Below are 26,591 nucleotides of genomic sequence, written 5' to 3'. Positions count from 1 at the left end.
AAAATCAAATTGATGTTTTGCATCTACAAGTTAAATTCTTGTCATATACTTGCAAATGCCTCAAAATTTGCTTTTTTATTGTTACTCTTTATTAAATTTATACAATATATGTATTGTATAAATTTAATAAACTTTATACAGATGTAGGCTACATGGAGTTGAAAATATGTAATTAACCCTCTTGAAGGCACTTTGTGTATTTGGTACACTATAAACAAAAAAATTTTCTTGATTTTTAATTAATTAATTTTTTTTTTTGTACACCTACAAAAGGATTAACACACAAAACCTTTTCAATCATCAGCTTCATAAGATAAAATCCTGTAAAAAAAAAAACTATTAAAACAAACTTAAACAGCTTCAAAATTCGTTGTGATAGTAAAAGTAAAACCATACTTTAAAAAATATAAAAATCTTAATCTATGTCTTATGTCTCAGTCAGTCATTTCTATATCAGAAATACACGCAAATGGCTTATATTATTTTCACTTGCCATGTTTTAAGATACAAGGTTTTAACTTTATTTTCACTGTTTTTCATGTAGCTATATTTAATCTGCCCATATTACTCACCTGATTCATGCCTGCATTTGCAAACAGAAGAGTAGGATCATCGTGTGGTATAACTGAAGAGGAATGTACATACTGATGCTTATATTTAGATATAAAGAAATCGATAAATTGCTGCCTGATCTGCTTAGCTGTTAAGTTACTATCCATTATGGAAACCTCTTTACTGCTGTTTCAAAAAGAAATTATAATTTATTGCAGTTATTCTACATGTTTATTCATTGATTGTTTCAATCAGTATATAAGCATAAAAGAAAGGACAATAACAATTGTCCATTAATTAGTCCATAAATATAATTAAGTAAAATAATTTAATTAATCTAAAAAATATTTAGTTTAAAAAACCAATAAACTGTTGTCTAATGTGCTAGGCTGGTAAGTTACTGTCCACCTTTAAAACCTCTTGACTTCTGTTTCAAGAACAATGAAAAGGAGTTTTCAGTAGTAGGAAGCCAGTTTAGGCTATCCAAATATTTTCTCTACCTAAATTTACTTTTTTATTGTTACTCTTGTTATCTATTTATCAAAATTAAATTTGAAACCTTGTTCACATTTATAACTGTTGTTGTGTTTTTAAGTCAACAACAACTTAGACCATATTGCACCATTGTGTAGTCTATAAAAGTGTGTGTTCAAGAGCCCAATTTGAATGCTATATGGGTTGAAAAATCCAGAATAATCTTTGGTAAAAACTCTAACTCCTCCATCTAGATCAGTTAACTACAGCCCAATTGAAAATTCCTCCAGTCTATGACAGAACTCAAATATGGAGCTCTCTAAATGAGTGACAGGTGATAAAACTACTATACGGTCACAAAGGAACACATTTAAAACTTCAGTCCCAATGGACCGTTATCCAGTTGTAAAACCTGCTTTTCTAAAATTCAGTGCAGTGTTTTTAAATATTAATTTAAAAGCACAAATGTTATTGCATAATCATTACCATAATAATTATTTTTTAATACAAGTCAGAAGGTTGCTTCGCTCCCTTCTGCCTTGTCACATCAACCTGAATTATATGTTTTTATATCTTAATTTTTTTAGTGGGGAAACCCCCCCCCCCCACATCCCATTCTTCAGCATTTTTGATTTGTTTTCTGTTAATACAAAAATGATTTTTAGCTGCCTTCAATTGTCCATGTGAAAAACATGGCAGTGTTAAGTCAACGCCAACCTTAGATAATGTTTGACCTTGACTTTTGTTTATTGTCATACTAAAAGACAATTTCACAGTAAACTGCGTTGAAAAATGAAGTTATATTCCCCTTCATTTGAATACGTACGAATCCATGCAATATATGCTTTCGATCCAGCTCTGTCACCTTCACAGGTGACAGAGCTGGATCGAAAAAAAAAAAAAAAAAAAAAAAATTTCACAAACCAAACATTTCTTCCTTATTTCAACTACACATAGTCTTGTGATATAAAAGTAGTATTTCATTTTTCATATCTTTCCTTTCTTAATTGTGAAGCCTTTAACTTATTATTTTCATATTTTTAAATAATCGCTTTGTTTTCTTCGATATAATGTGCTAGGATGCTGCTTCATACTCAAGATCTTTTCTTTTCTTCTCAGCCTTTCTGATACGATCTTTCTCTTTTCTATTACTGCCATTATTAACAACGTTGCTAATAGCTGAAGAACCTTTTGAAAAAAACTGAATCGTTGCCTTGAGACATGTAGAATTCTAAAAATTAAAAGCAATATAAATAATCTTTTAAATACAGAAAAATTTAAAGACTGTAAAAAATTAAGAGTTTGTAAAAGCATCTTTGAAACAGACCTGTCAATACTTTGTTGTAGTATGACGCAACAGCAGTTATCCCTGCCTTGAGACAGACCTGTCAATATCTTTGTTGTAGTATGATGCAATAGCAGTTAGCCCCGCCTTGCAGAAAGCAAAAAGAGTGCACATGAAAAAACAAAATATTCTTTTACATACAGATGTTCATTAAAAGGAACTGTTCTTGAATGAAGTTTATCAAACTAATGAGCCAGAATATGGCTACCCTAACACATGGGTTGTGTTAGGGTAGCTAAGAATAGAAACAGGTGCATGTATACTTGCGTGTACACTAATGCTAGGAGTTTAGTAAATAAATTTGATGAATTTGAGGTATTACTCAAAACATCAAAGGCAGATATTGTTGGGATATCAGAGACGTGGTGTCACAGATATAAGGAATGCAGAACTGGAATTTGGGGAGTACAACGTCTACAGAAAGGATAGACAGGATAGGAAGGGAGGAGGGGTTATGCTATTAGTTAAAAAACACATAAAATCCAAGGAAGTGAAGCCAGTTGACATCGCTGGACAGTGCAGTGTTGAGTCAGTTTGGTGTGACATAAGCATAGGTAAATCAAAATTGAGAGTAGGAGTGTGCTACAGGCCTAATGACTCTGATGAGTTTAATAAGATACTGTACAGGGAAATAGAATGGACCAGTAAATCAGAGAGTCTTATAATGGGAGATTTTAATTTCCCAGATATTGACTGGAATTTGTGGGTTGGTCACTCACACACTAGCAAGGCTTTTGTGGATTTATTGGATGATTGTTTTCTACACCAGCATGTTCGGGAGGCAACTAGAGGGAGTAATACTCTTGATCTGATTATCAGTAGTGATTCTTCATGCATTAGGAATCTGCAGATAAATGAACCACTGGGTGGCAGTGATCACAGTGTGCTGAAGTGGGATTTACTCAAGGAGGTAACTACCATCAGAGGTAAAGGGAAGGGTTTTTGCTTTCGTAAAGGCGACTATGATGGTCTGAGACAGTATTTAAATTCTATACAGTGGGACCAACTGATGATGTTACCAACAGCAAATTCAAAATGGGAAGCATTCAAGGAACTAATCTTGGAAGCTACCAGGCTTTACATACCAACCAAGAAATATTGTTCAAGGTTCAGGCCTAAATGGTTGTCAGATGAACTAATGAGACATATGGCAGAGAAGAAAAATGCATGGGATACATACAAATTAATGGGTGACGTGGAAGCCTATGATAGATATAAGTTGGTCTGTAACCAAGTCACAAAGGAGATTAGGCAGGCAAAGGCAGATTATGAGAAATCCTTGGCAAAGGATGCAAAGAAAAACAGAAAAGAGTTCTTTACCTATTTAAACTCAAGAAGGAAAGGGATGAATCAGATTGGTCCACTGGATGTTGATGGTTCAACAGTTGAGGATCCAGCTCAGGTGGCTAACAATCTAAACGAGTATTTTGCATCTACATTCACACATGAGGAGTTATTCAGGAAGGGGAATGTCGTAGGTGAAGTAAACATTGGCAGTGAGCTAGATGATTTTCTAATAACTGAGAGGAAAGTGGAGGAGAAATTGTTGAGGATAAACATAAAAAAGGCACCCGGGGTGGATGGGATCTATCCAGTTATATTAAAGGAGGCAGCAAAGGAAGTAAGCAAACCCCTAGCCATAATTATGAGAGCTTCTTTGGACTCAGGGGAGGTACCCATGGACTGGAGATGTGCAAATGTAACCCCAATTCACAAAGGAGGATCAAAGGCTGACACAAGTAATTATAGACCTGTTAGTTTAACTTCGGTTCCAGGAAAATTAATGGAGGCACTGGTTAAAGAAGCACTGCAGGATCATCTGGATAAGAATTCAGTTATAGCTCAGACACAGCATGGGTTTGTTAACGGCAGGTCTTGTCTGACCAATTTGATTGGATACTATGATATAGTCACAAAAGAACTGGATGCAGGGAATAACTTTGATATTATATATTTGGATCTTAGAAAGGCTTTTGATACTGTTGCGCATGGAAGACTGCTGCACAAATTGGAGAAGTGTGGCATTCGAGGCAAATTGCTGCTATGGATAAAGGGATGGTTGAGTGGCAGAAGACAGAGAGTGGTAATCAATGGACACTGCTCAACGTGGACTAATGTTATTAGTGGAGTTCCTCAGGGTTCAGTGTTGGGTCCATTGTTGTTTTCTGTATTTATAAATGATATTGATGATGGTGTATCAGGCTTAATGTCCAAGTTTGCAGACGATACAAAGGTTGGCAGGGTTGTTAAGGACACTACTGATACTATGCTGCTGCAACAGGATCTGGAAAGGTTGAGCAGATGGGCTGAGAGGTGGCAAATGAAGTTTAACATTGACAAATGTAAAGTACTACATATGGGAAACAGTAACCCCAGATCAACGTATCAACTCTGTGGTACTACGCTGACAGTGGTAGAGAATGAAAAGGACCTGGGGGTAATTGTGCAGGCAGATATGACGTTCTCTGAGCAGTGCAGACGAGCTGCAAGAGTAGCTCATGGTGTCTTGTCAATGATATACAGGAATTTTTCTAGCAGGGACACGGATGTGATTATTCCCTTGTATAAGGCATTGGTCAGGCCACACCTTGAGTACTGTATACAGGTCTGGAGGCCTCATTTCAAGAAGGATGTAGAGCTGCTGGAACGAGTACAGAGAAGGGCACAAGATTAGTGAATGGAACAAAGGGTTGCTCTTACGAAGAAAGGCTTAAGTTTTGCAAATTACAGAGCCTGGAGACTAGGCATCGCCGAGGTGATCTGATAGAGGTGTACAAGGCTTTGAATGGCTTGAGCATGCTCAATGCCGATGGGATTCTTCCTCTTGCTCAGAATAATCACCTGAGAGGGCATAAATTCAAATTGAGGAAGGACGGATGTCGGATAGATGTGCGGAAATTCGCCTTTAGCCAGCGGGCAGTTGGTTTGTGGAATAGACTTCCATCGCTTGTTGTGGAAGTTGATAGCCTAAACAAATTTAAGGCTCAGCTGGACAGGTATTTCGAACGAATTGAGGGGTGAAATGGGAGTAGTGGTTGTTTTTTTTTTTTTTTTTTTGGCTGATGCTGAATAAGCTTGCTTTCTTGCATCATATGCCTCTACTAATGCTAATGCTAATGCTAATATTTCAAAAACTAAAACCAGTTTAGCAAACTGATGAGCCAGAGCATTTCTCACTATGATGGTTAATGATGAGAATGTAATTTCACAATAAAGGAGACCCTCTGTGTATTTAGTGTGGGTAGCATTATAAAAATAAAAATCAAGATAGTATTTGTTAAGGTGAGAATAACGAATAAAGAAGAAAATACTCAAACTGTTCTAGGGACTAAAAGTTCCTACTAGCTAGAGGTCAGTTTTTGCTACTAGTCTCCAGAGTTTGCTATGCTCCAATGACAAGAAAAAATTAGCAGTCCCCTGCCAATAGGATTTGATTCTCTGCAGAATACTTTTTTTCAGTACTTTCTCTCCTTTGTACCATGCTCCAGTCCTGTACCATGGTCTTATCTAGCTACCTTTGTTATTCATTTTCTATTTAATATATTCCATATTAATCTAAGTAGTTTTTAGTTTTATAATACAACCTGCCTTAAATCCAACTGGGGAAGACCAAAAAAGAGGGGAGTATTTTTTTTTATTTCATTTGTCCTCAGCCTCATTTTTTCTATCCATATTAACAAACCACCAAACTTTTTATTTTCCAAAATGTGATTGGGTACACAGAGGATGGCGTCTCTTCAATTTTTCTCACTAAAGAATTTTTTTTTTACAGATTTTTAATCATTTTACAGCATAATTGGTTATACCAAATGATTTTCATACCTAAACATTTATAAGCGACAGTGCATCAGTATCTCACTGAATTTTTTTTTTTTCTGATTAACAATTCTATGTTGCCTAAAGTGTTGTATTTATAGTTATAATAGTTAAAATTATAAAAAAAATTAAAAATTCATAATATAAAGACTCATCACCACTCTTACCATTTTATAATGCAGTTTTACATGAATGCTTTGTTGTTGTTGTTATTTGGTTTTTAGGAGTATTAGCAACTAAGGCCATATTGCTCCGGGGATATGCAGTGGTCATTCCCTGACCTTTTTCTGCATCCTCCATATTTGGTGGCTCACGGGCTCGAACCCAAGTCTAATCAAGACACATGTGCTACGCATTCTGCTCCTGCCCACCTGGCTACGGAGGCGCCTGAATGCTTTGTGCCAATTTTTTTTTTTCTTGGACATTAATCATCATCAGCCATTTTCAATCCACTGCAGGATGAAGGCCTCTCCAGCAACTTTCCAGTTCCTTCTGTTTTGAGCACTGGCCATCCATTTACTACTCAAAAACTCATGAATTTCATCTATCCATCTCCGCCTTTGTCTTCCAGGTTTTCTTCTAGCTCCTCTTGGGTACCATTCTGTTATTTTCTTAGTCCATCTGTCATCATGTCTTCGAGCTATGTGTCCTGCCCAAGACCATTTTAGTTCTTTAGTTTTGATAAGAATGTCCTTTACTTGAGTTTGCTGCCTAATCCACGTATTTCTCTTCTTATCTAACAGTCTGATTCCCAATATAATTCGTTCCATTCTTCGCTGTGTAGTTCTTAGCTTCTCTTCCATTCTTTTGGTGAGTGCCCAAGTTTCACTTCCATAAGTCATGGTGGGGAGTATACATTGATTCATTATTTTACGTTTCAGACAAACTGGGATATTGCTCTTCAGTATGTGACTATATTTCCTGAATGCTATCCATCCAAAATTTATTCTTCTCTTGACTTCCAGCCATTTATCATTATTACAGCTAATAACTTGTCCCAGATAAGTATATGACTCCACCTTTTCAATTACTGCTCCTTCAATCATTATTTCCCTTTCCGTGGCATACTTGTTCATCATTACTTTTGTTTTAGCCATATTCATCTTTAGTCCAAAATCCTTCCTAACTGTGCATAACTGATTAAGATTTTCCTCTAATTCTTTGGGATCGTGGCTTATGACCACAATGTGATCTGTAAATCGTAAATGGTTTAGGTACTCTCCATTCACATTGACTCCTTTCTGCGAACAGTTTAATCTGAAAGCTTCTTCTAGGGCGCAGTAATCAACTTCAGAGATATTGTGTCTCCTTGTCGAACTCCTTTCTCAATTTTAAATTTGCCACTGTCTTTGTCTAGTCTAATAAAGGAGGTAGCGTTCTCATATATTTTTTTGAAAATCACAATATATGGGGTATCTATCCCAGTGCCCGAAACATTGCCTTATGCTGTATGGAGTCAAATGCCTTTTCATAATCCACAAATGCCAGGCATAATGGTATTTTATATTCATTTGCTTTCTCCATTAGCTGTGACATTACGTGAAGGTGATCCATAGTTGAGAATCCTGTCCTAAAGCCAGCTTGCTTTTTTGGTTGATTCTCATCAAATATTCTTCTTAATCTGTTAGTAATGACCCTTGTGAACAATTTATAGATATGGGATAACAAGCTAATTGGTCTATAATTTCCAATTTCTGATTTATCTCCTTTCTTATGCAGCAAAACTATGATTGCATTATTCCACTCCTTAGGCATCATGCCTTTCCTAATGTAGTTTACAAAGAGTCTTGTCAGTTTTTGTGCCATGTCTCTTCCTCCCAATTTTAACAACTCTACAGTAACTTCATCTTCCCCCAGGGCTTTCTGATTCTTCATTTTCTTCAACGCATGTTCTACCTCATCAGGAAGGACATCAGGTATGTTGTAAGTGTTACATTTTTTATTGTTTTATGTAAACCCCAAACACGAGAAGTATTAGAACCTATAGTACTTAGTACCGTGCTTGGGTTGCCAGGCATAATGGTGTTGCATAAACACCATTATGCCTGACATTCAGAAGAAAAAAGAAGACATTCAGAAGAAAAAATTTGTTGACAACTCCAGAAAACGGCAGTTGAATGAATAAACGAGGAAGATGAAAAGTTGGTTCTGTGAGTTTGAAGTTGAACAGTATATGGATGATGGCTGGTGGTGGCACGTGCTCTGACTGTTTTTAAAGAGAGAGTGGGAATTATAGAAGCCAATTCAGAAGAACAGTGCCCATGGAAATATCTGTAGAAGAGGCACGCAGCAGAAACAGTACATCTATGAGACACCTAGTGGAGAGACTCTGTTAGAGATGAATCATTTATTAACCTAACTGCCCTCTTCTGAATGGAATCAAGAAGACTGAGAGAGGTTTTGGGGACACCACTCCAGATGTGGGAACAATATTCCATGGTAGAGCGGATTTGCGATTTGTACAGAGTGAACAGCTGTTCGGAAGAAAAAAGTAACGCCGAGAGCGAAAGAGAAAACCAAGTTTTTTAGATGCAGAGGAAGCAATATTTGTAATGTGCTTGTGCCAAGAGAGATTAGAAGTCAGGGTAATCCCCAAAAGAGATATATCATTTTGCCTAGAAAGCGGAGTGTTACTAAAGATAAGCATAGGAGCAGAAGAATCCTTTTTGCGAGATATAAGACAAGACTGAGTTTTAGAAGGGTTGAAATCAAGTAAGTTGTCTTTGCCCCACTGGAGAATTACCTGAAGATCGGCATTTAAGGAATTGGTAGCAGATTTTCGAGAAGTTGAAGGTGATTGAGCAGGACAAGGTTTCTCAAAATGGAAAGTTGAATGCAATGTGCTATCATCGGCAAAACTATGGATAGGATTTCCAGTCAATGGAAGAAGGTCATTGATATACAAGAGGAAAAGAGTGGGGGAAAGAACTGAATCTTGGTGGGACACCGGCATTAGTGGAGAAGTTAGAAGACAGAAAGCCATCTACCATCACCTTCAGTGAGCAATCAGAGAGAAAACTGGATAACCAATTACAAAAAACAGTTGGCAAACCATAAGATGGAAGCTTGTTTAGAAGGCCTTAATGCCAAACAAGATCGAAAGCCTTTGAGATGTCAAGAGCAACTGCTTGTGTTTCACCAAACCTTTCCATTCAATTAGTCAATAAATGGGTAACATAAGCCAGAATATCACCAGTGGATCGACACTGACGGAATCCATACTGGCAATCATTGATAAGACGGAATGCTTTCTAGGTAGTTTAAAGAGTTGGCGGTTAATTGATTTTTCCATTACTTTAAAAAGAGTAGAAGTAATTGCAATGGGACGGATTTGTCACCCTTTTTAGGATCAAGCATGTTGGCTGTATGGTTAGGATTGTCCGGTATTCTTGTATGCAAATGAACAATCTGTGCAAGGTCATTAGTAATTGCAAAAGCCTCAGCATCTCGACCAGCTGGGTAGGTGTGACTAGAAAATGGAAGCCAGCTGCAGTTGTGAACATTAAAATCACCAAGGAAAATTACCTCACTGTTAGGAAAGTTGGACTGGAGAAAGTCAAGTTGCAAAGAGAGGAAGTCAAAGAGCTCCAATTGATTAGTGGAGTTGAGAGAACGGTAGAGACAACAGATGAATTTCACACAATGAGGTAGAGATATTTTAAGCCAGGGAAGATCAAAAAGAGAAGATTCCAAATTACCAAATCTCTGACAGGGAATATCGGATCGGACATATGCACAAGTACCACTTTTGAGGCGAAAGGAATCATACAGCGAATAATTTGGGCAACTGAGATGTGCAGTAGTTGAATCAACTGATAACTGAGATTCTGTCAGAAAAAGTACATGGGGTTTGGCAGACTGCAAGTGGAAATGGACATCGTTGAGATTAGAATTGAGACCACGTATATTTGTGAAATGAATTAGGAAGTGTTTGGGAGGTTTAGATCTTTTTACAGATAAGCTTACTCTATTAGTTTGACAATTCGTGGTGTATTCAATAGTAAGAAAAAGTGGGTGAGACATGCCGTATGAAGTAATGAAATTTTTGGATATGGCATATACATGGTAAGAATATACCCAGATCCTTGACATAACGTGGCTATGACAATGCCCCCCCCCCCCACATACATACTACTTGGACTCCCTCCAGTCACTATCTGGCAGAGCAGAGGCAGCAAGATTATACACTAGCTGATCCGGAAGCCTCCTAGAGCATTACCAATAGGTTCAGTCTGGTGCACTATCAGCCGGCCTGCGAACATTGTTTTAGAGCTGTACCCTCGAAATGTAAGGAAGATTGGACCTCGCCATGATGTTCATCATAACCTCAAAAGTCATCAATCATACTGCATGATGGAAGAGATTGAGAAGGGGAATGAAGGGAAATGAAGGAAGGGGATGGGGAATTTGCGTTCCATCTTCCCCACTGCTGGCATCATTCTCTTGCTCCTTGTATAATTCTCTATAGTAGTCTTCTGCTATTTGAATTATGCCATCTCTGCTATTTATAAGTACACCATCGCTATTCTTCAGTTTCAGTAACATTTGTCTTTCTGTATTACTGCTCATGGCTGCTGATTTAAGTCCTTTGTTTTCCCTTAATGCTTGTCCTACTTTTCCTGTGTTAAATCTTCTTGTTGTTGTTGTTGTTTGGTTTTTAGGAGCATTAGCAACTAAGGCCATATTGCTCGGGAATATGCGGTGGTCATTCCTTGACCTTTCCGCATCCTCCATATTTGGTGGTGACGGGCTCGAACCCCGGTCTAATCAAGAAGCGTGTGGTACGCATTGCTGCTCCTTCCCACCTGGCTACGGAGACGCCTTAAATCTTCTTATGTCCTCTCTGAGTCTCTTTCTAATGGCTTTGCATAACTCAGTATACTCAATTTTCTCCTTGTCAGTTTTTTCTTGCTCTTCATTTGTCATCTTCGGTTCATCATGACAAGTGTTTGACTAATTTTTTTCTTCTTTGGATTTCTTTTTCCCTATAGGTTTCTTGGACTTTATCACTTTCAGAAAGTTGTAATATTCCTTGTCAATATCTTGGTCCGGAAAAGTCTGCAGAAGCTCAAGCTTTTTCTTAAGTTCCAGTACATACTGCTTTTTCTCCCCTTTTGTTATCTAAAAGACTTTCGTATTATATACTCGAGTCAGTTTTTTTTTCTTTCTTTTCCTATATCTACATCTATATCCAGTGTGCATCTTACCATTCTGTGATCACTTCCAACATTTACCTTATTCAGGATGGTAACATCATTCACGATATATCTTCTGTTAGTGAGGATGAAGTCGATTTCATTAGTTGTTAATCCATTTGGGCTCTTCCATGTCCACTTTCTGTTCACCCTTTTCTTGAAAAGTGTTCATTACTGACGATCCTTGAGATTCCGAAAATTCCACAAGTATTTCACCCCTTTCATTTATTTCTCCAATTCCAAAATTTCCTATAGCTCCTCTTTCTGCACTGTTTTGTCTTTTTCCAACCTTAGCTGTTTGTTTGTTTGTTATTTGGTTTTTAGGAGCATTAGCAACTAAGGCCATATTGTTCCGGGATATGCGGTGGTCATTCACTGACCTTTCCGCATTTGGCGGTGACGGGCTCAAACCTCGGTCTAATCAAGAAGCGTGTGCTACGCACTGCTGCTCCTTCCCACCTGGCTACAGAGGTGCCTCCAACCTTAGCATTGAAGTCCCCCATAATGATAGTGTAGTGGGTTTTCTGCTCATCTAGAAGACTCAATTTCGGTGTACATTTCTTCAATCTCTTCATCATCATGGCTCGATGTTGGTGCATAAATCATTATAACCTTTAGCTTGTACCTCTTAGAAATCCTAAGTATTAGTCTTGACACCCTTGGTGATATACTTTTGAATTCCAAAATGTTGTTTTTTATATCCTTATGGACCAGAAAGCCAACTCCACCTACGCTCCTTTCACTGTTTCCATTGGTGTACAGCAAATTTCCACTTGATAAACTTATAAATGATTCATTTCTTCTTGTTTCAGCCAAACTGATGATATCCCAATTCACATTTTCTAGTTCCTTTTCCAGCTCTAATATCCTGTCTTCACCGATGAGCGATCTTACATTGTAACAGGCCAAGTTCAGTTTCCGTGCACAGCAGCCTGGTCGTACCCAAAGATTCTTAGCACCCTCTGCTTCCACTCTAATCCTCTTGCTGCCGTAAGGGGGGGGGAGTGAAAGCTGCTGGGGAGTGAGGGCCATTTGTTTCTTCGTGCTGTCATGTGCTGGAGGGTTCGGTCTTTTCCTCTTCACGCTGACCAGGCATCTTGAAGAGAACCACTCTACACGTTCATTGCCATCTAAGTGATGTAACAGGGCTTACCATCGAGGTGTGCACGAGTTGATTTTAGGGAAGCAGGCCGACCGGACTTCTCCTAAATCTTCTGTAGTAGAAAGATATTGATTCCATCAGTGAATTGTACTTCCCTGTCCCCTGATCCTTCTCCCGAAGCTCGTCTTAATGCTGCAAGCCACCTGATGTGAAGATGGCATACTAGCTTTTCAGTATGACAGCAAGTAATGATGAACTGCTTCTGTTCAGTGCAAAGAACGTTGCCTGTTTATTATTACAATATTACTATTGTATGTGAAATTATCTGTTTAAGGAAGATGATTTCGACATCAAGGGCGCCAATATCTTCTTTATATATTGTACTGTAAATAGCTGTATTATACTTGGAGTTTTGAGCTGTATTTCGACTTACGCATTTCCTTATGTTTGATATATCAATGCTCTCTATTTATTATTGTATTGTATTATTACTGTTAACCCCTGGCCTGGTGGCTGTGAAGGCAAAATTGCAATGTATCGAATTATATTATCATTAGACTGAGTGTGTGATAACACACCGAATACCTGTTCCCCTCTAAGCCCCATATACCCATTATAAAAATAAAATATCATTGTAACAATGAAAATAGTCTTTTTTAATTTTATTTTGTAGCCAAAGTGGTTATGCTTGTTGATTTTCATATCCCAGGGTTTAAAAACTATAACACAGCTACATAGCATTATTTTTCCTGAATTTTAATTAAGATTATTACTAAATATAATACCATTCTTATACCACGTGAAATTAATAATATAGTTTATTAAGCTATTCACCTAAACTACTGGCGCATTATAGCCTTAGTTGCTAATGCACCAATAAAACCCAATAACCAACCTAAACTACTATACATTAAGGTAACATTTCAGGTATCTTACTGAAATCATCGGACTGTTGGGGGAACAAAAATAGAAAGGGTTACAACTTTGAATACAATTATCAATATTACAATCACAATTATCAATATTATGATTACAATATTGATAATTGTAATACTGGTAATTCCTTTTCTATTTTTGTTCTCCCAACAGCAAGATCTGATGATGGGTATCAGTAAGATACCTGAAATGTTACCTTAACGTATAGTAGTTTAGGTGAATAGCTTAATAAACTATATTATTAATTTCATGTGATAAAATAGTGGTATTATTAGTAATAATCTTAATGGAAAACAACCACCTAACATCCTTCCCTAACTATATTTCCTGATTTTTTTTTCCCTCTTCTGGAACATAGTAATTACAAAAGCAGATAAATCATTAATGCACAATTACTCACACATGCACAAGGAAGATGAAAGAATTTATGGTGTACACTTATTATAGTACCAATTTCCCATTAACAGACCTAATATCATTTCTCTGGTAAGATATGGATGGGCAAAGTGACAGTTGTTTCTGGAAACAGTGAGTTCCTGTTCAAATTGGGTGAGCAGTTGGCCACATCTATCCATCGATAACAAAATGATTGATGTCCAGAGATAGCTCCAATGGTTTAAGGAAGATGATTTCGACATCAAGAGACAAAAGACCAATGTTTGTCACAAACAGTGAAAAAAGAGTTCTTTGACCAACTCATTCAAAATGACAAAACACTACACAACTGATGGACACTGTGTAAATGTCAACCATCGTCAACAGACTTGGGTAAAGAAAAATGTGTTCTCGATGGGTGCCTAAGCGGCTGATGTGGGAGATGATGGCTGCAAGTAAAGGGATCTGTGAAGATCTTCTTGAGAAATTTGATGCTGACAGTCCTGACTGCTTTAAAGAGATCATCACATGTGATGAAACATAACCCTTCCATTACAACCCACAAACCAAATGACATTCCACGAAATGGGTACAGACAAAGCTTAGTCAAGTTATGAAAACCAAAAGACCTGAATTAAATCAGCAGGATGTCACTTCATCACGATAACACAATGAGTAATGTCCAGAGATAGCTCCAATGGTTTAAGGAAGATGATTTTGACATCAAGGGCAAACATATACACAGCAATGACACTGTCAAAGATCGTCTACCTGGGGTGGATCATACTGCCTCATCTACCATATAATCCTGACCTCACCCCCATCAGTTTTTTTGGTAGAATGAAGGAACAAGCTTGGTAAAGTGTTTGAGAGTGATATGGAACTCATTTCTGAGATTAAACATTTGTGTAAACATCAGTCTCCTGAAAGTACACTGGAGAAAATGCAGAGAGTGTGATGGTTCTTACTTTGAGTGATATTTTGTTGAGTTGAAAGATTGTACTTTATGTATGTGAAGTATTGTTACAATATCTCAGATAATAAAGTTGTTACAGCTTATAGTGCATTACTTATTGACCTGCCCTTGTACTAAAAGTGTAAATAATTATATTCATAACCAGCAAAAAAAACAACTTTTTTTTTCTTTTTTACTGAATTGAAAATGTTCAATTAATTATGATTTGCTAAACTCCATTACAATATATTGAACAAAAACATAAGAGAAACCAATAATAATAATAAAGAATGTTTTTACCATATCTTTTAGAATTTTCAAGGACACTCATCCCCGAATTAAAACTCTGATGCTCAAGCGGGATCTAGCAAAGGAAACATGAATGACTATGTTATCTGTCAGATGTTCACATTGAGCTCGCAAAAACTGGCTCAAAAGCTGGCTCTATGGCATCTAGACATTTTTCAACTGGTGTCTCACAGACATGTGAAAATCAGGGTTAGAAAAGCAACTTACCCACCTAGCATCGATTAAATGCTAAACAAAAAATTGACTTCTCATAATTCATAGTATATTGAAATGAAGTCAGAAGATACTATATAATCAATTAAAAAATATTGGTGGGCAAAGTTAGATGAGAGGATATGATTTTATTTCCAAATTAAATTTGGAAAAAATAAATTTCCTTTTTTTTTATTTTTATTTTTTGGAAATAAAAAAAAAAAAAAGTCAAATAAAATATTGACATCTCAAACTCATCATAATGTTATCCTTTACTATTATATGACATGGGTTAAATATACATTCTGTATTCACCTTTTAATTTTTCTCGTCAATACTACTTTAGTACTGGCAAGTTATGCTTCCTTGCATTTTGCAATTTTTTCCAAATATGCATTATAAAAATAAAATGCCTTAATCATAAAAGAATTTTTTTTATTAATTATTTTAAATTTTACCTATGTGGGCACTTGTTTATCACAGAACTTTATTTTCAAAATTTTATAACAGCCATGAACAGTTTTTATTCAGTTTTTGTTTCTCTGGTTAGCACAACCTATATATGTGCAATAAAAACAAACTACTTGATCACAAAACAAATACTTATAGCATTAGCATTAGTTGTGGCACATGATGCAAGAAAGCAAAGCGTATGCAGCATCAGCCAAAAAAAAAAAAAATTACTTCCCCATCTATCCATATCCTCCAAAAGTTTGTCTAGTTCTTCCTTGAATTTATTTAAGCTATCAACTTCCACAACCACAGATCGAAGTTTGTTTCAGCAATCAACCACTTGCTGGCTAAAGGCAAATTTCTGCACATCTATTCCGCAACTGTCTTTCCTCAATTTTAATTTATGCCCCTCAAGTGCATAATCTGAGTAAGTGCATAATCTATTATTAAAGGGCACAGGAATGTGAATCTTAAGGGAAGAGAGGCAGAATTTGTAGGTTGCCAGATCTCAGAGGTGACAAAATTAACAGTGATAGTGGGATCTTCAGCTGAATTCCCACAGAATTGATTAGAACTCCTATTTAAAAATGTGGAATTCCCTATATAGAGGAATTCCACAATTTGCCCATCATGAATCCTAAAAGTGTATATGATTATTATTTATTTATTTTTTCCAATATGTTATGTGTATTCTTTTTCTGTTTTTATGTTGCTACACAAGCAAGATGGTGGGAAGAATCACGTAAAAAATCAGTTTCACACCTTTCTTTCTATAATTTCCTTCTCTTTTTTTTTTTTTTTAATCAAAACAAAATTTAAGATAATCAAAGCAAATCAGCTAAACAAGAATCACAAATACCTTATTTGAAAAGACAGAATGAGGCATAGCGCATTCACGTATATGCTTTATTCCTAAACATAGTGGTCACTTGGAAAAAACATTGAACTCCCTTCTTAAAGTTATAAAATCTTCTAATTTTCAAACAAATGTTGCTTTTTCTTCTATTAGACTATAAAATAAATCTTCACATGCAGTACTATTTTTTAAAAAAATTAAATTTCCTTCCAATAAATACTCACAAAGATCTTCCTTCACAATTCTCCTATAAAAACCAGCTTATTATCAATGTTTTGTCCACTTTTATGAAAGAAATTGTGGTCTGTCAAAAAACAGGGCCAAATGTGGCCACGCGATTTTTGCACACTTCAAAAAAAATGCCGCTATTAGGACTAAACTCGAAAGGTGTCTGATGTAATCGCTAGTAATATGGTCATATTGTGTAACGATAAAATTCTGTACCCCAACCTATTTTCAAATTTAGTTTATTATAATACATTGAAACTATGTGTCACAGAAATATTAGATATCGTTTTAATTAATTAATGGATGCAGTAAATCTTGCAGTATTCATTTGTACAACCTAAGCAATTACCAGCTCACACAAAATATCAAGTGGTATATCCCGTTCGTATAATACAGAATTCAGTTGGTTAAAAACTAACTTCCCAAGCTTCGCTTATTAAATGCTATTTAACTGAAAGAGGAAAAAACCGAAACTAGATCGAAACAATAAATAACTAATATAATTAAATCATGAATCAAAATAGTCCTACCACATATGTCGTGCCACGTGTGGCAACAACAGAAGACAAGCACAAAAAAAAAAAAAAACTCTAAGGACGCGATGCAAGATCCAAATAATGTAAATAAAACCTTTTCTTTAAAATATGTATAACAACAAAAAAGAAATTTATTTATGCAATTAAATGCTAATGTTAATGAGATATTTCATGTATATTTTAAAGGAATTACTTTATTTCTTATTAATCATTTATTTGTTCTGATGTATCTTTTCTGGCTGTAAATCACCAGATATTATTTCTGACCCGGTGCAGGAAAAAAAAAAAAAAAAATTTCTCTGGTGATGTCACAGTTGTTGCTGTTGTAGGGCAAGTGGTTGTTGTTGAGCAATATGGCTATAGTCAGCGACTACAGTTATATTGCTCTGTGTATATTATCTGTAAACCGCGTGTATACTGAGGTCAATTTACTGTTGGCTGGAAGAAAAACCCGAGTTTCGGGGAGAAAAAGCATGCTACCTTTCCTTGAGACCGACTAACTCAGCCACATTGTAAAAAAACGCCCATAAAAATTCCTCGCGTCATCGACGGGACTCTAAGTGAGGTCTTTTCCGCCAGGTGAAGAGAATCATCCTACCTATCGTCAGGAAGTGAAGATGATGGAAATAAACTTTCTAGAAGGCTTTTCTATTCCTAAGGCTGTTCTATCCCTGTAAGAGTATATGGTTATTATTTTGCCATATGTCATGTGCATTCTATTTCTGTTTTTATGTTGCTGTACGAGCGAGGTGGTGGAGAGAATCATCCTACCTATCGTCAGGAAGTGAAGATGATAGAAATAAACTTTGCAGCAGGCTGTTCTATCACCAACAGAAAATGCTCCATTACCAGATCGGATCCGTAGGTGGGAATCGATTCCAGGACATCTCTATTTGGCTACAAAAAGCCACCTGATCAAGGATCCTATCAAAGCAGGCATAAAAACTTTGAATTTAAATCACGTCTACGGACATAAAATAAGCATTTTGTAATTGGGTGCCGGGGTGGGGAGCACAGTGGTATCGTCATCGTCCTCCCCCACACCGGATGGAAAAGGCCTGGGATCGAATCCCATCGATGAACGTTTATGAGCATTTTCACTCCGTGACTGAATTAGTCGGTTTCAGGCATAGATAGCAAGGTTTTTATCCCCCCCCCCCCCGAAAACTGGGGTTTTTCGTCCACAAAGCTGGAAAATCGACCACAGAACAAATGCAATTTACAGACCCAATACACGTGTGTAGTTGAAAGTAAATTTCAAGGTCACCCTAATATTAAAAAAATTCATAATTAGGAAAAATAGGGTTCTTTCGTCTTGGAACTAGTAGATTAGGCTGTTGTGGTCTGGAGGTGTGGATCTTGAAATGCTTTGAAACTCATCTGCGAATGTAGGTATGGAAGATAATAGTTAAAAGGCTAGATTACACAGTACATAGTTTTCATATGAGTGAATGTGCTGCGTGAAGGAACATAACGAATGAATTTTTTTCGGTGCGAAAGGGCAAGGATGTGGTATTCTCTTCCTGAATTTGGGTGAGTGTCCAATTCCATTTCCGTATCCACATAATCGACCGCTTCGGTTTTCTCTTTACATTACCTGGCTTATTCATGGTGCTATCAGCATTGTTGTGATTGTTACAGGCAGCTTACTGTGCTGGTTCGTGATACTACTGAGCTCCAGTTGCTTGCTTGTGGTGGCAGTTCTGTCTTAAGTAGCTATTCATGATGCAGGTTTTTTTCAACGGAGCACATCGTTCCAGACTCTGGAATTAGCATTAGCATTAGCAGAGGCATACGATGCATGAAAGCAAGATTATGCAGCATCAGCCAAAAAAAAAAAAAAAAACTCCCATTTCACCCCTCCATGGAATGCAGAACTTTGGAGTACTCCTCGACGTCGTTGTTTTTATTGTAGGTTTTAGGAGCATCGGCGACGGTCTTAGGCCGATTTCCTGTTTGCTGAAGGAAAAACCCTAGTTTCAAGGATAAAAACCCATTGCCCTCACCTGAGACCGACTAATACGACCTTGATAAGGATATCAAACCTGAGGAGGTCGCAAGAGAATTGTTTGATAGAAATCTGTCCAAACATTTGCCAGATCAAAATCTAAATGATCATGTGATACCCAAGCACACCATCAAGACCAAGTCCTCGAGCACAGTCAACTGGTCGGTAGAACTGAGCCCGCTGGCTTGGCAAATACTTATAAATCAGACTAGAGTTTATATATATTGGAGCGGCCACCGATTCCGCGAACATGTGGCTATCATCAAATGCTACAACTGCTGCAAGTTCGGACACACATCGCACACATGCTCCCAGGCTGTGCGAACCTGCGGCCACTGCGCTGGCAAGGGCCACAACTTCACCGACTGCCCAAATAAGAGCACAGACGCCGTCTGTGCAAACTGCAAAAGTCAGAAAATGGATGCCTCCCATTCCCTCAGAGACAGCATGTGTCCCATATACCAAAAATACAAGAGCTTGACCCAATCCAGAACAGATTATGGCACCACACCATAAACAATTCAACACTAAAGTAATCAAATTCTTCCAGCTAAACGCTCATAGAACCAGGGCAGTGGCCGACCAGGTCAGGATGAAAGCCGACGACGAAAATATAGATATCATCATACTCCAAGAACCATACGCAGCCGCCAATCAAGTAAGGGGATACCCTCTACAATACAAGATCATACAACCTGAAAATGAAATCCCCTCGGCCGCTATTGTGGTCAGAAACCCAGATATAACAGCTACCAGGATCACTCACCTCTGCACGGCCTGGGCAGTCTGTGCGCATCTTATCTCAGCACTGGGAGCCTTCTACGTCGTAGCCCTTTATTGCCGCCCTGGAGAGGACATAACGATGGCTACAAGGTACCTAGAACATGTAACAAATATCCTCCCTGACCAGAAACTAATAATAGGAGCGGACGTGAACTGCAGGTCACCAGCTTGGTACAGCCATACCCCGGACAGGCAGGGGACAAGGAATGGGCAGCGCCTGGAGGAATTCCTAGCAACATCAACGATAACAGTGCTAAACCAACCTAATCAACTACCGACTTACTGCAACCTACGATGGGAATCAACCATCGATGTCTCCCTAGCCACTAGAAACATTGCTGGCAATATAACAGACTGGACGGTTCAGGATGCCTGGACAACGTCCGACCACAGGGTCCTGACCTTCCAACTCAACAGAGACCATCAGAGACAATATCCTGAGAGAAAAATGCTGCAGAGATATGCGGTGAACACTGCAAACTGGAACCAATTCAGAGACACCCTAATAGCAGAAAAAGATACACAGCAAGCTGCAATTCAAACAATCCAAGACCCTGACCAACTCCAAAAAATAGTCACAGCGATCATTACTAAAGCAGCGAATGCTGCCATAAAACGAAGAAAACCTGCCTCAGGTGCTGTACCATGGTGGAGTCCGGAGCTCCAGAGGCTCCGAAGAGAAGTCCAGGACAAACGAAAAGCATTCCAGAGAGCCAGACGCTCCTGGCCTGCCCCTGAAGTGGATGCACTACGGGAAATCTACAAAGAGGCCAGAAACCAGTACACCTCGCTCATACGCAGAAGTAAACAACTCTCGTGGGAAAATCTGGTCGCAACCACTGGCAACACTGACCCCTGGGGGGTGGTCTACAAAGTAACCACTAATAAACTTCCCAGGGGAGAGGTAATTTCAACCACCATAACACCACAGGGAGATGCTACCAATTCTTGGGAGGCATCTGTTAACAATATTTTGGATGCAACCTTCCACCCTCATGTAGACCCACAGACACCCCAACAAATCAAGATGTGCACAGAGAATGACCACTACCGAACAGAAGACAGGGAACCGGATTTCACAATAGAGGAACTACAAGCGGCTGCGCACCTTATTAAAAGTAAGAAATGTCCGGGTCCGGACCTCTTGGAGCCCGAAATCATCAGGAAGGTGGTGGAGATAGCCCCTGACATGCTACTGAACCTCTTCAATCTATGTCTCCAAACTGGAACCTATCCGAAGGACTGGAAAAAAGCAAATATTAAACTCATAATTAAAAACCCGACAAAACCACCAGACCAACCAACTTCCTACAGACCAATAGCCCTACTAACAGTCTGCAGTAAACTCTTGGAACGACTTCTGTTAACCAGAATACAGGCTCACTACCTACAGGCAAACCTAATGTCCCCAAACCAGTACGGCTTTAGACCGGGAACGTCGACTGTAGATGCCCTGAAGAACGTCCTTGCACGTGCAGCTGCCACAGAAAACAAATATTTCCTGGCTATCTCTATCGACTTTGCTGGGGCGTTTGACACCCTTTGGTGGCCGAGCATCCTGGCCCGGCTCCGGGGGAGTGGGATGCCAGGCAACCTCTATCGAGTAATCCAAAGCTACCTCTCCAGTAGACTCATCATGGTGAATGCTTCATATAAAATACTCACCAGAAAAATCAACAGAGGCTGTCCACAAGGCTCCGTTTTAGGACCTACGTTATGGAACATCGTTTTGGATGAATTCCTAAATACCGATATTGGAGAGGCGTCTTCACAAGCCTTTGCAGACGACCTCATCCTGATGATAGAGGGAAACAGCAGAATTCAGCTGGAAAGAAAGGCAAATCATGCCCTTAAAATCCTACAAGAATGGACCAATATCCACTTCCTTAGGATCTCTGCAACCAAAACGGACTCCATTCTCCTCAAGGGTGCCCTAGATTACAGGAGACCCCCACAGATTAAGATTGATGGTATCACATTACGACTGTCCAAGGAACTTAGATACCTGGGAGTAATACTGGACCCCACTCTCTGCTTCCAGGCACACTTGAAATACATCCGTAAGAAGATACGGGGCTATACAGCCCTTGTTACCAGAGTCGCAAAAAGGGATTGGGGATTGAAAAAGAAGACCCTCAAGCTGTTTTACAAAGCCGCCTTCCTGCCGATAGCTACCTATGCTTCCGGAGCTTGGTACCCCAAAGTCACCATGGCTGTAAATCGCAGAATCCTCGACTCTATCCATAGAGCCATGATGCTCGCTATAACCCGGGCCTGCAGAACAGTTAGCACCCACGCGCTGCAGGTGCTGGCAGGAACCCTACCTTTAGACCTCGAAGTAGCTAAATGTGGAGTATTATATGAACTCTCCAAGGGAAGAGCCTGCACCTTCGCCGGCTTCGACGCAGATCCTACCACAAATCGTTTGACTGAGAAAAAGAGACTTGCAAATCATCTCATGCAAACCTGGCAAACCAGATGGGAGAATTCCCCAAAGGGAGAAGTCACCAAACGATTCTTCCCCAACGTTGGAAAACTCTATCCAATGGCTCCAGCATGGTTCACGCCGGGACTCCACGCGACCTTCCTGCTAACAGGACATGGTGCCTTTAAGGCTAAACTTACAGCCCTGGGCATTACAGATGACCCTACTTGCTGCTGTGGAGAGCTGGAGAGCTGGCACCACCTCATGCATGAATGCCAGCTTTATGATGACCTCCGCTGCCAACTCATCACTCGGATCACTTTTTTGCCCAGAGATAGAGAACAACACCTCCTGGATGGGAGACAGGAATATATTGCCTTCTCAAAGTTCGCTGAAGCCCTGTACAGAAGAAGACGGGACCTGAATGCACATTAGCCACATAATGGCTAGAAGCCAAAATGTGCATAACACCAAAGATGGACTACTAAGCAACCATGAAGATAGACAAAAAATCTGAATGAAGGACGAATAGCAGCTGTTCTGGCGGCCTGAGCCAAGCACTAGCCTGGCTCTCCTTTAATATCCCTTCCTGGCAGGAGGACGAGATGACCAGTCGCCTCGCCCCCTGCTACCCCACCTTTCCTTCTGGTGAGGCATGGGCATGCCTCACTGACCACCTGGGGGAATCTCTTCTGTGTCCCCCATACTTCTGCCTTTTCCCCCAACCTTCTTCCTCCCCTCCCCCACTCTATCTATACACAACGCGAGCGCCCTACACACTAAATTTAATCTAGCAAAAAAATAATCTTCGCCCAGTCTCGGCCTAATTATCCTACGCAATGCCCTACTCCTGCCATATGAATGCATGCACACGTGCTGTATGCAAACATCCAAAGTAATTACGATTGCATGGATGCGTATATATTATGTATCACTGTTGTGTATATGTGCATATATGTGTATGTGTACATAAGTTTTTTTTTTTTTTTTAGGTCCTAGCTGCCGAAATCTCAGGAAATTAAGCGGCAGGACCTGCCAGAGTAAATCTTAGTCTACTGGTGTTTCCTGGTCTGCCTCCACGGGGCGAAGGTGGGGCAACGCTGGGCTCCAGCAGGGGTCCAGCGGCTAAATGACCAGATGAACAACGGTACACGACATTACACAGGTACAATACCCACACACTTTTAAACCTCTGGCATTCCCAGGAAACTGGTACACCCACAAAGAAAGCAACGCGGAGATGGGGGAAACCCCTGGGGCCGCATGACAACAATATACCTTACACCTTACACCTTAACTCGTCCACGTACAATCAAGAATAGGATATGGGGAGTAACAGACCAAACATAAATATCCACTCTGTGAAAATAGCACAACATAACGCTCAGCAGTCCAAGGCTGTTGCTGCACAACTGGTCAAAAAGGCAGATGAAGAGAACTTAGATGTGCTGCTTCTTCGGGAGCCATACACTCATAACAAGGAAGTAAATGGCTACCCCTTGAGATTTAAAGTGTCCAGGTTGATGGTGACACACCCTGGGCCGCGATCATCGTTCGCAATCCCGAACTGACTGTCACCAAAATCACTGATCTGTGTACTAGCTGGGCTGTGTGCGCCCATGTAATTTCACCACTGGGGCAATTCTACTTAGTGTCGATATACTGTCGACCGGGGGAAGATATTCTTCCTGCCACCCGATATCTACAGACCATCCAGCTACAAATGTCAAATGCAAAACTCATTATAGGGGCTGATGTTAACTGCAGGTCCCCAGCCTGGCACAGCCGAACTCAAAATCACAGAGGAAATAGAAATGGCCAACGTCTTGAGGACTACTTGTCTAACAGCAACCTGGTTATTCAAAACAAACCTAACTGCTTGCCAACTTTCTCCTGTACCCTGTGGGAAGCTACCATAGATGTCATCTTAGCCTCAAGCTCCATTGCTCAGCACCTTGCTTCCTGGACTGGACCACCTCTGACCACAGGGTACTAACCTTCCAACTACACGGTTCTCTAGTAACTCAACCAACCAACCGAACTCAACAAAAAAGATATGCCCTGAATAAGGCTGATTGGAACCTTTTTAAGGAGGAATTGAACAGTGGAGCTAGCTGCTTCAATCCTAGCAGCCTCAGCCCAGACCAGCATTAATGCACAATTACACAGCTCGTCACTAATGCTGCAAACAAGGCTATCAAATAGAAGAGATTCACACCTGGTGCTGTCCCCTGGTGATCACCAGAACTCCAGGCTCTTAGACGCGAAGTCATTTACCGACGAAAACGCTCTGAACGTGCAAGAAGAACATGGCGTCCAGAAGAAACAGAGGCTTTACTGCAGCAATATCGAGTGACCAGGAACCAGTATACCACAACAATAAAACAGCATAAAAGGCGCTCACGGGAAGCCCTGGTATGCACTGATCCCTGGGGGGTTGTGCACAAAGTGACCACTAACAAGTTCCCCAGAGGCAAGGTCGTATCAACCACAAAATTACCGAACGGACTCTCTACACCAGATCGTGGCAAGACACTATCAATAATATCCTAGATACTACTTTCCAGCAGCCTGCCTACCCACACACAACGGAACAGCTACAGCTCTGCACGGAAAATGAAACATATCGCACAACTGCAATTGAAGAACCCTTCACCACAACTGAGCTCAACTTAGCTGCATCTAGAATCAGAAATAAGAAGGCTCCAGGCAGAGACATGCTCGATCCAGAAATCGTCCAGAAAGCCATTGAACTTATTCCCACAACTATACTCAACCTGTTAAACCACTGTCTTCACCAAGGATTCTTCCCCACACAGTGGTGGACTGCAACCGTTAGACTTATATTGAAGAATGCAACCAAACCACATGATCTGCCGCAATCCTACCGGCCAATTGCACTGCTGCCAGTCTTCAGCAAACTTCTCGAACCGATGATCTCCCATAGAATAGAAGCCTACTACAATGACGCTGGTCTCTCCTCACCTAACCAGTACGGTTTCCTGAAGGGACGCTCCACGGTAGATGCACTGGAAACAATCATTGAAGCTGCTACCAACTGCAACTCCAAATACTTTCTACTAATCTCCTTCGACTTTGCTGGTGCCTTCGATTCCCTCTGGTGGCCCAGCGTCCTCGGCAGGCTTCGGAGGGCGCAAGTCCCAGAAAACTTATATGGATGCATCAAGACCTATCTCCAGGACCGGCGAGTTGTACCCCCATCTTATAATGAACCCAAAACTCAATTCACAGAACATATCCTGAATGGAATCAAAGAAAATACAAACAGGATATTGATCTTTATCCTGAACTAACAGGAATCTCTCGACGTTCACAAAGGAAGCTATCTGACAAACCCACGAACTCAAAAAGGACTTTTCTACAATAGACACAAGAACTCCAAGCAATCCTCGAGCTTCATAAATCCATGTGCCTCCTCTCATCCCCTAAGAGAAGGTTATCCAAGTCCTCTACCCAGTGTGGGACACTGCTCATTGCCCACAAGTCACCCTTGGATGAAGAAGATTAAATTGCTGACACTGGGCCACTTGCCCAATGTGGCACCCACTCACTTGCCGGCACCTCCTCTCTTCAAGGTGTAGGACAATATCTGATTTTCCTACTTGTGTAGGAACTCATATAAATACTCCTCTGGGAGTGGGACTGGCATTTGACATCAAATGCAGGGTCATGCTATTAGGCAATCTGACTTTGTGGGTCACTTGACCTCACAATCTTTTCTCTTCTTCCTGAGGTAGGGACCTCAGGAAGAAGAGAAAAGCCCACCCTACCTCGCCCTCTTTCTTCTGCTTACCTTCTTTCTTCACCTCAATCTCTCACCCCTTCTCCTATTTCAAAAAAAGAGAAGAAAAAAATTTATTTTTATTTTTATTTTTTTTTATTTTCATTTTATATATTTTTTTTATTTTTATTATTTTTTTTATATTTTTTATTTTTTTATTTATTTATTTATTATTTTTATTTTTATTTTATATATATTTTATTATTATTTTTTTATTTGTTTATTTTTTTATTTTATTTTTTTTTAATT

The 26,591-nt window shown here is 39.4% G+C and overlaps 1 protein-coding gene across 3 annotated transcripts in view; it reads right to left on the bottom strand.

Moving 5' to 3' along the window:
* Positions 1-17,370, bottom strand: part of AlaRS (alanine--tRNA ligase, cytoplasmic) — a 144,279-nt gene extending 126,909 nt beyond the window's left edge. For 2 of the 3 annotated variants that reach the window (XM_090377519.1, XM_090377521.1), the window contains exons 1-2: positions 17,319-17,370; positions 573-738 (exon numbers count right to left, since the gene is read on the bottom strand). In XM_090377519.1, coding sequence (XP_090233645.1) covers positions 573-738; positions 17,319-17,323 — 171 coding nt within the window. In that variant the 5' untranslated portion in view covers positions 17,324-17,370. The remainder of the gene's footprint in view (positions 1-572; positions 739-17,318) is intronic. The other variant, XM_090377520.1, reaches the window with a different exon arrangement.
* Positions 17,371-26,591: the final 9,221 nt, after the last annotated feature.

Source organism: Mastigoproctus giganteus, chromosome 7 (genome assembly GCF_048544385.1).
Source record: "Mastigoproctus giganteus isolate SK-2022 chromosome 7, ASM4854438v1, whole genome shotgun sequence".
NCBI lineage: Eukaryota > Metazoa > Arthropoda > Arachnida > Uropygi > Thelyphonidae > Mastigoproctus > Mastigoproctus giganteus.
This window is presented reverse-complemented; position numbering and strand designations above follow the sequence as displayed.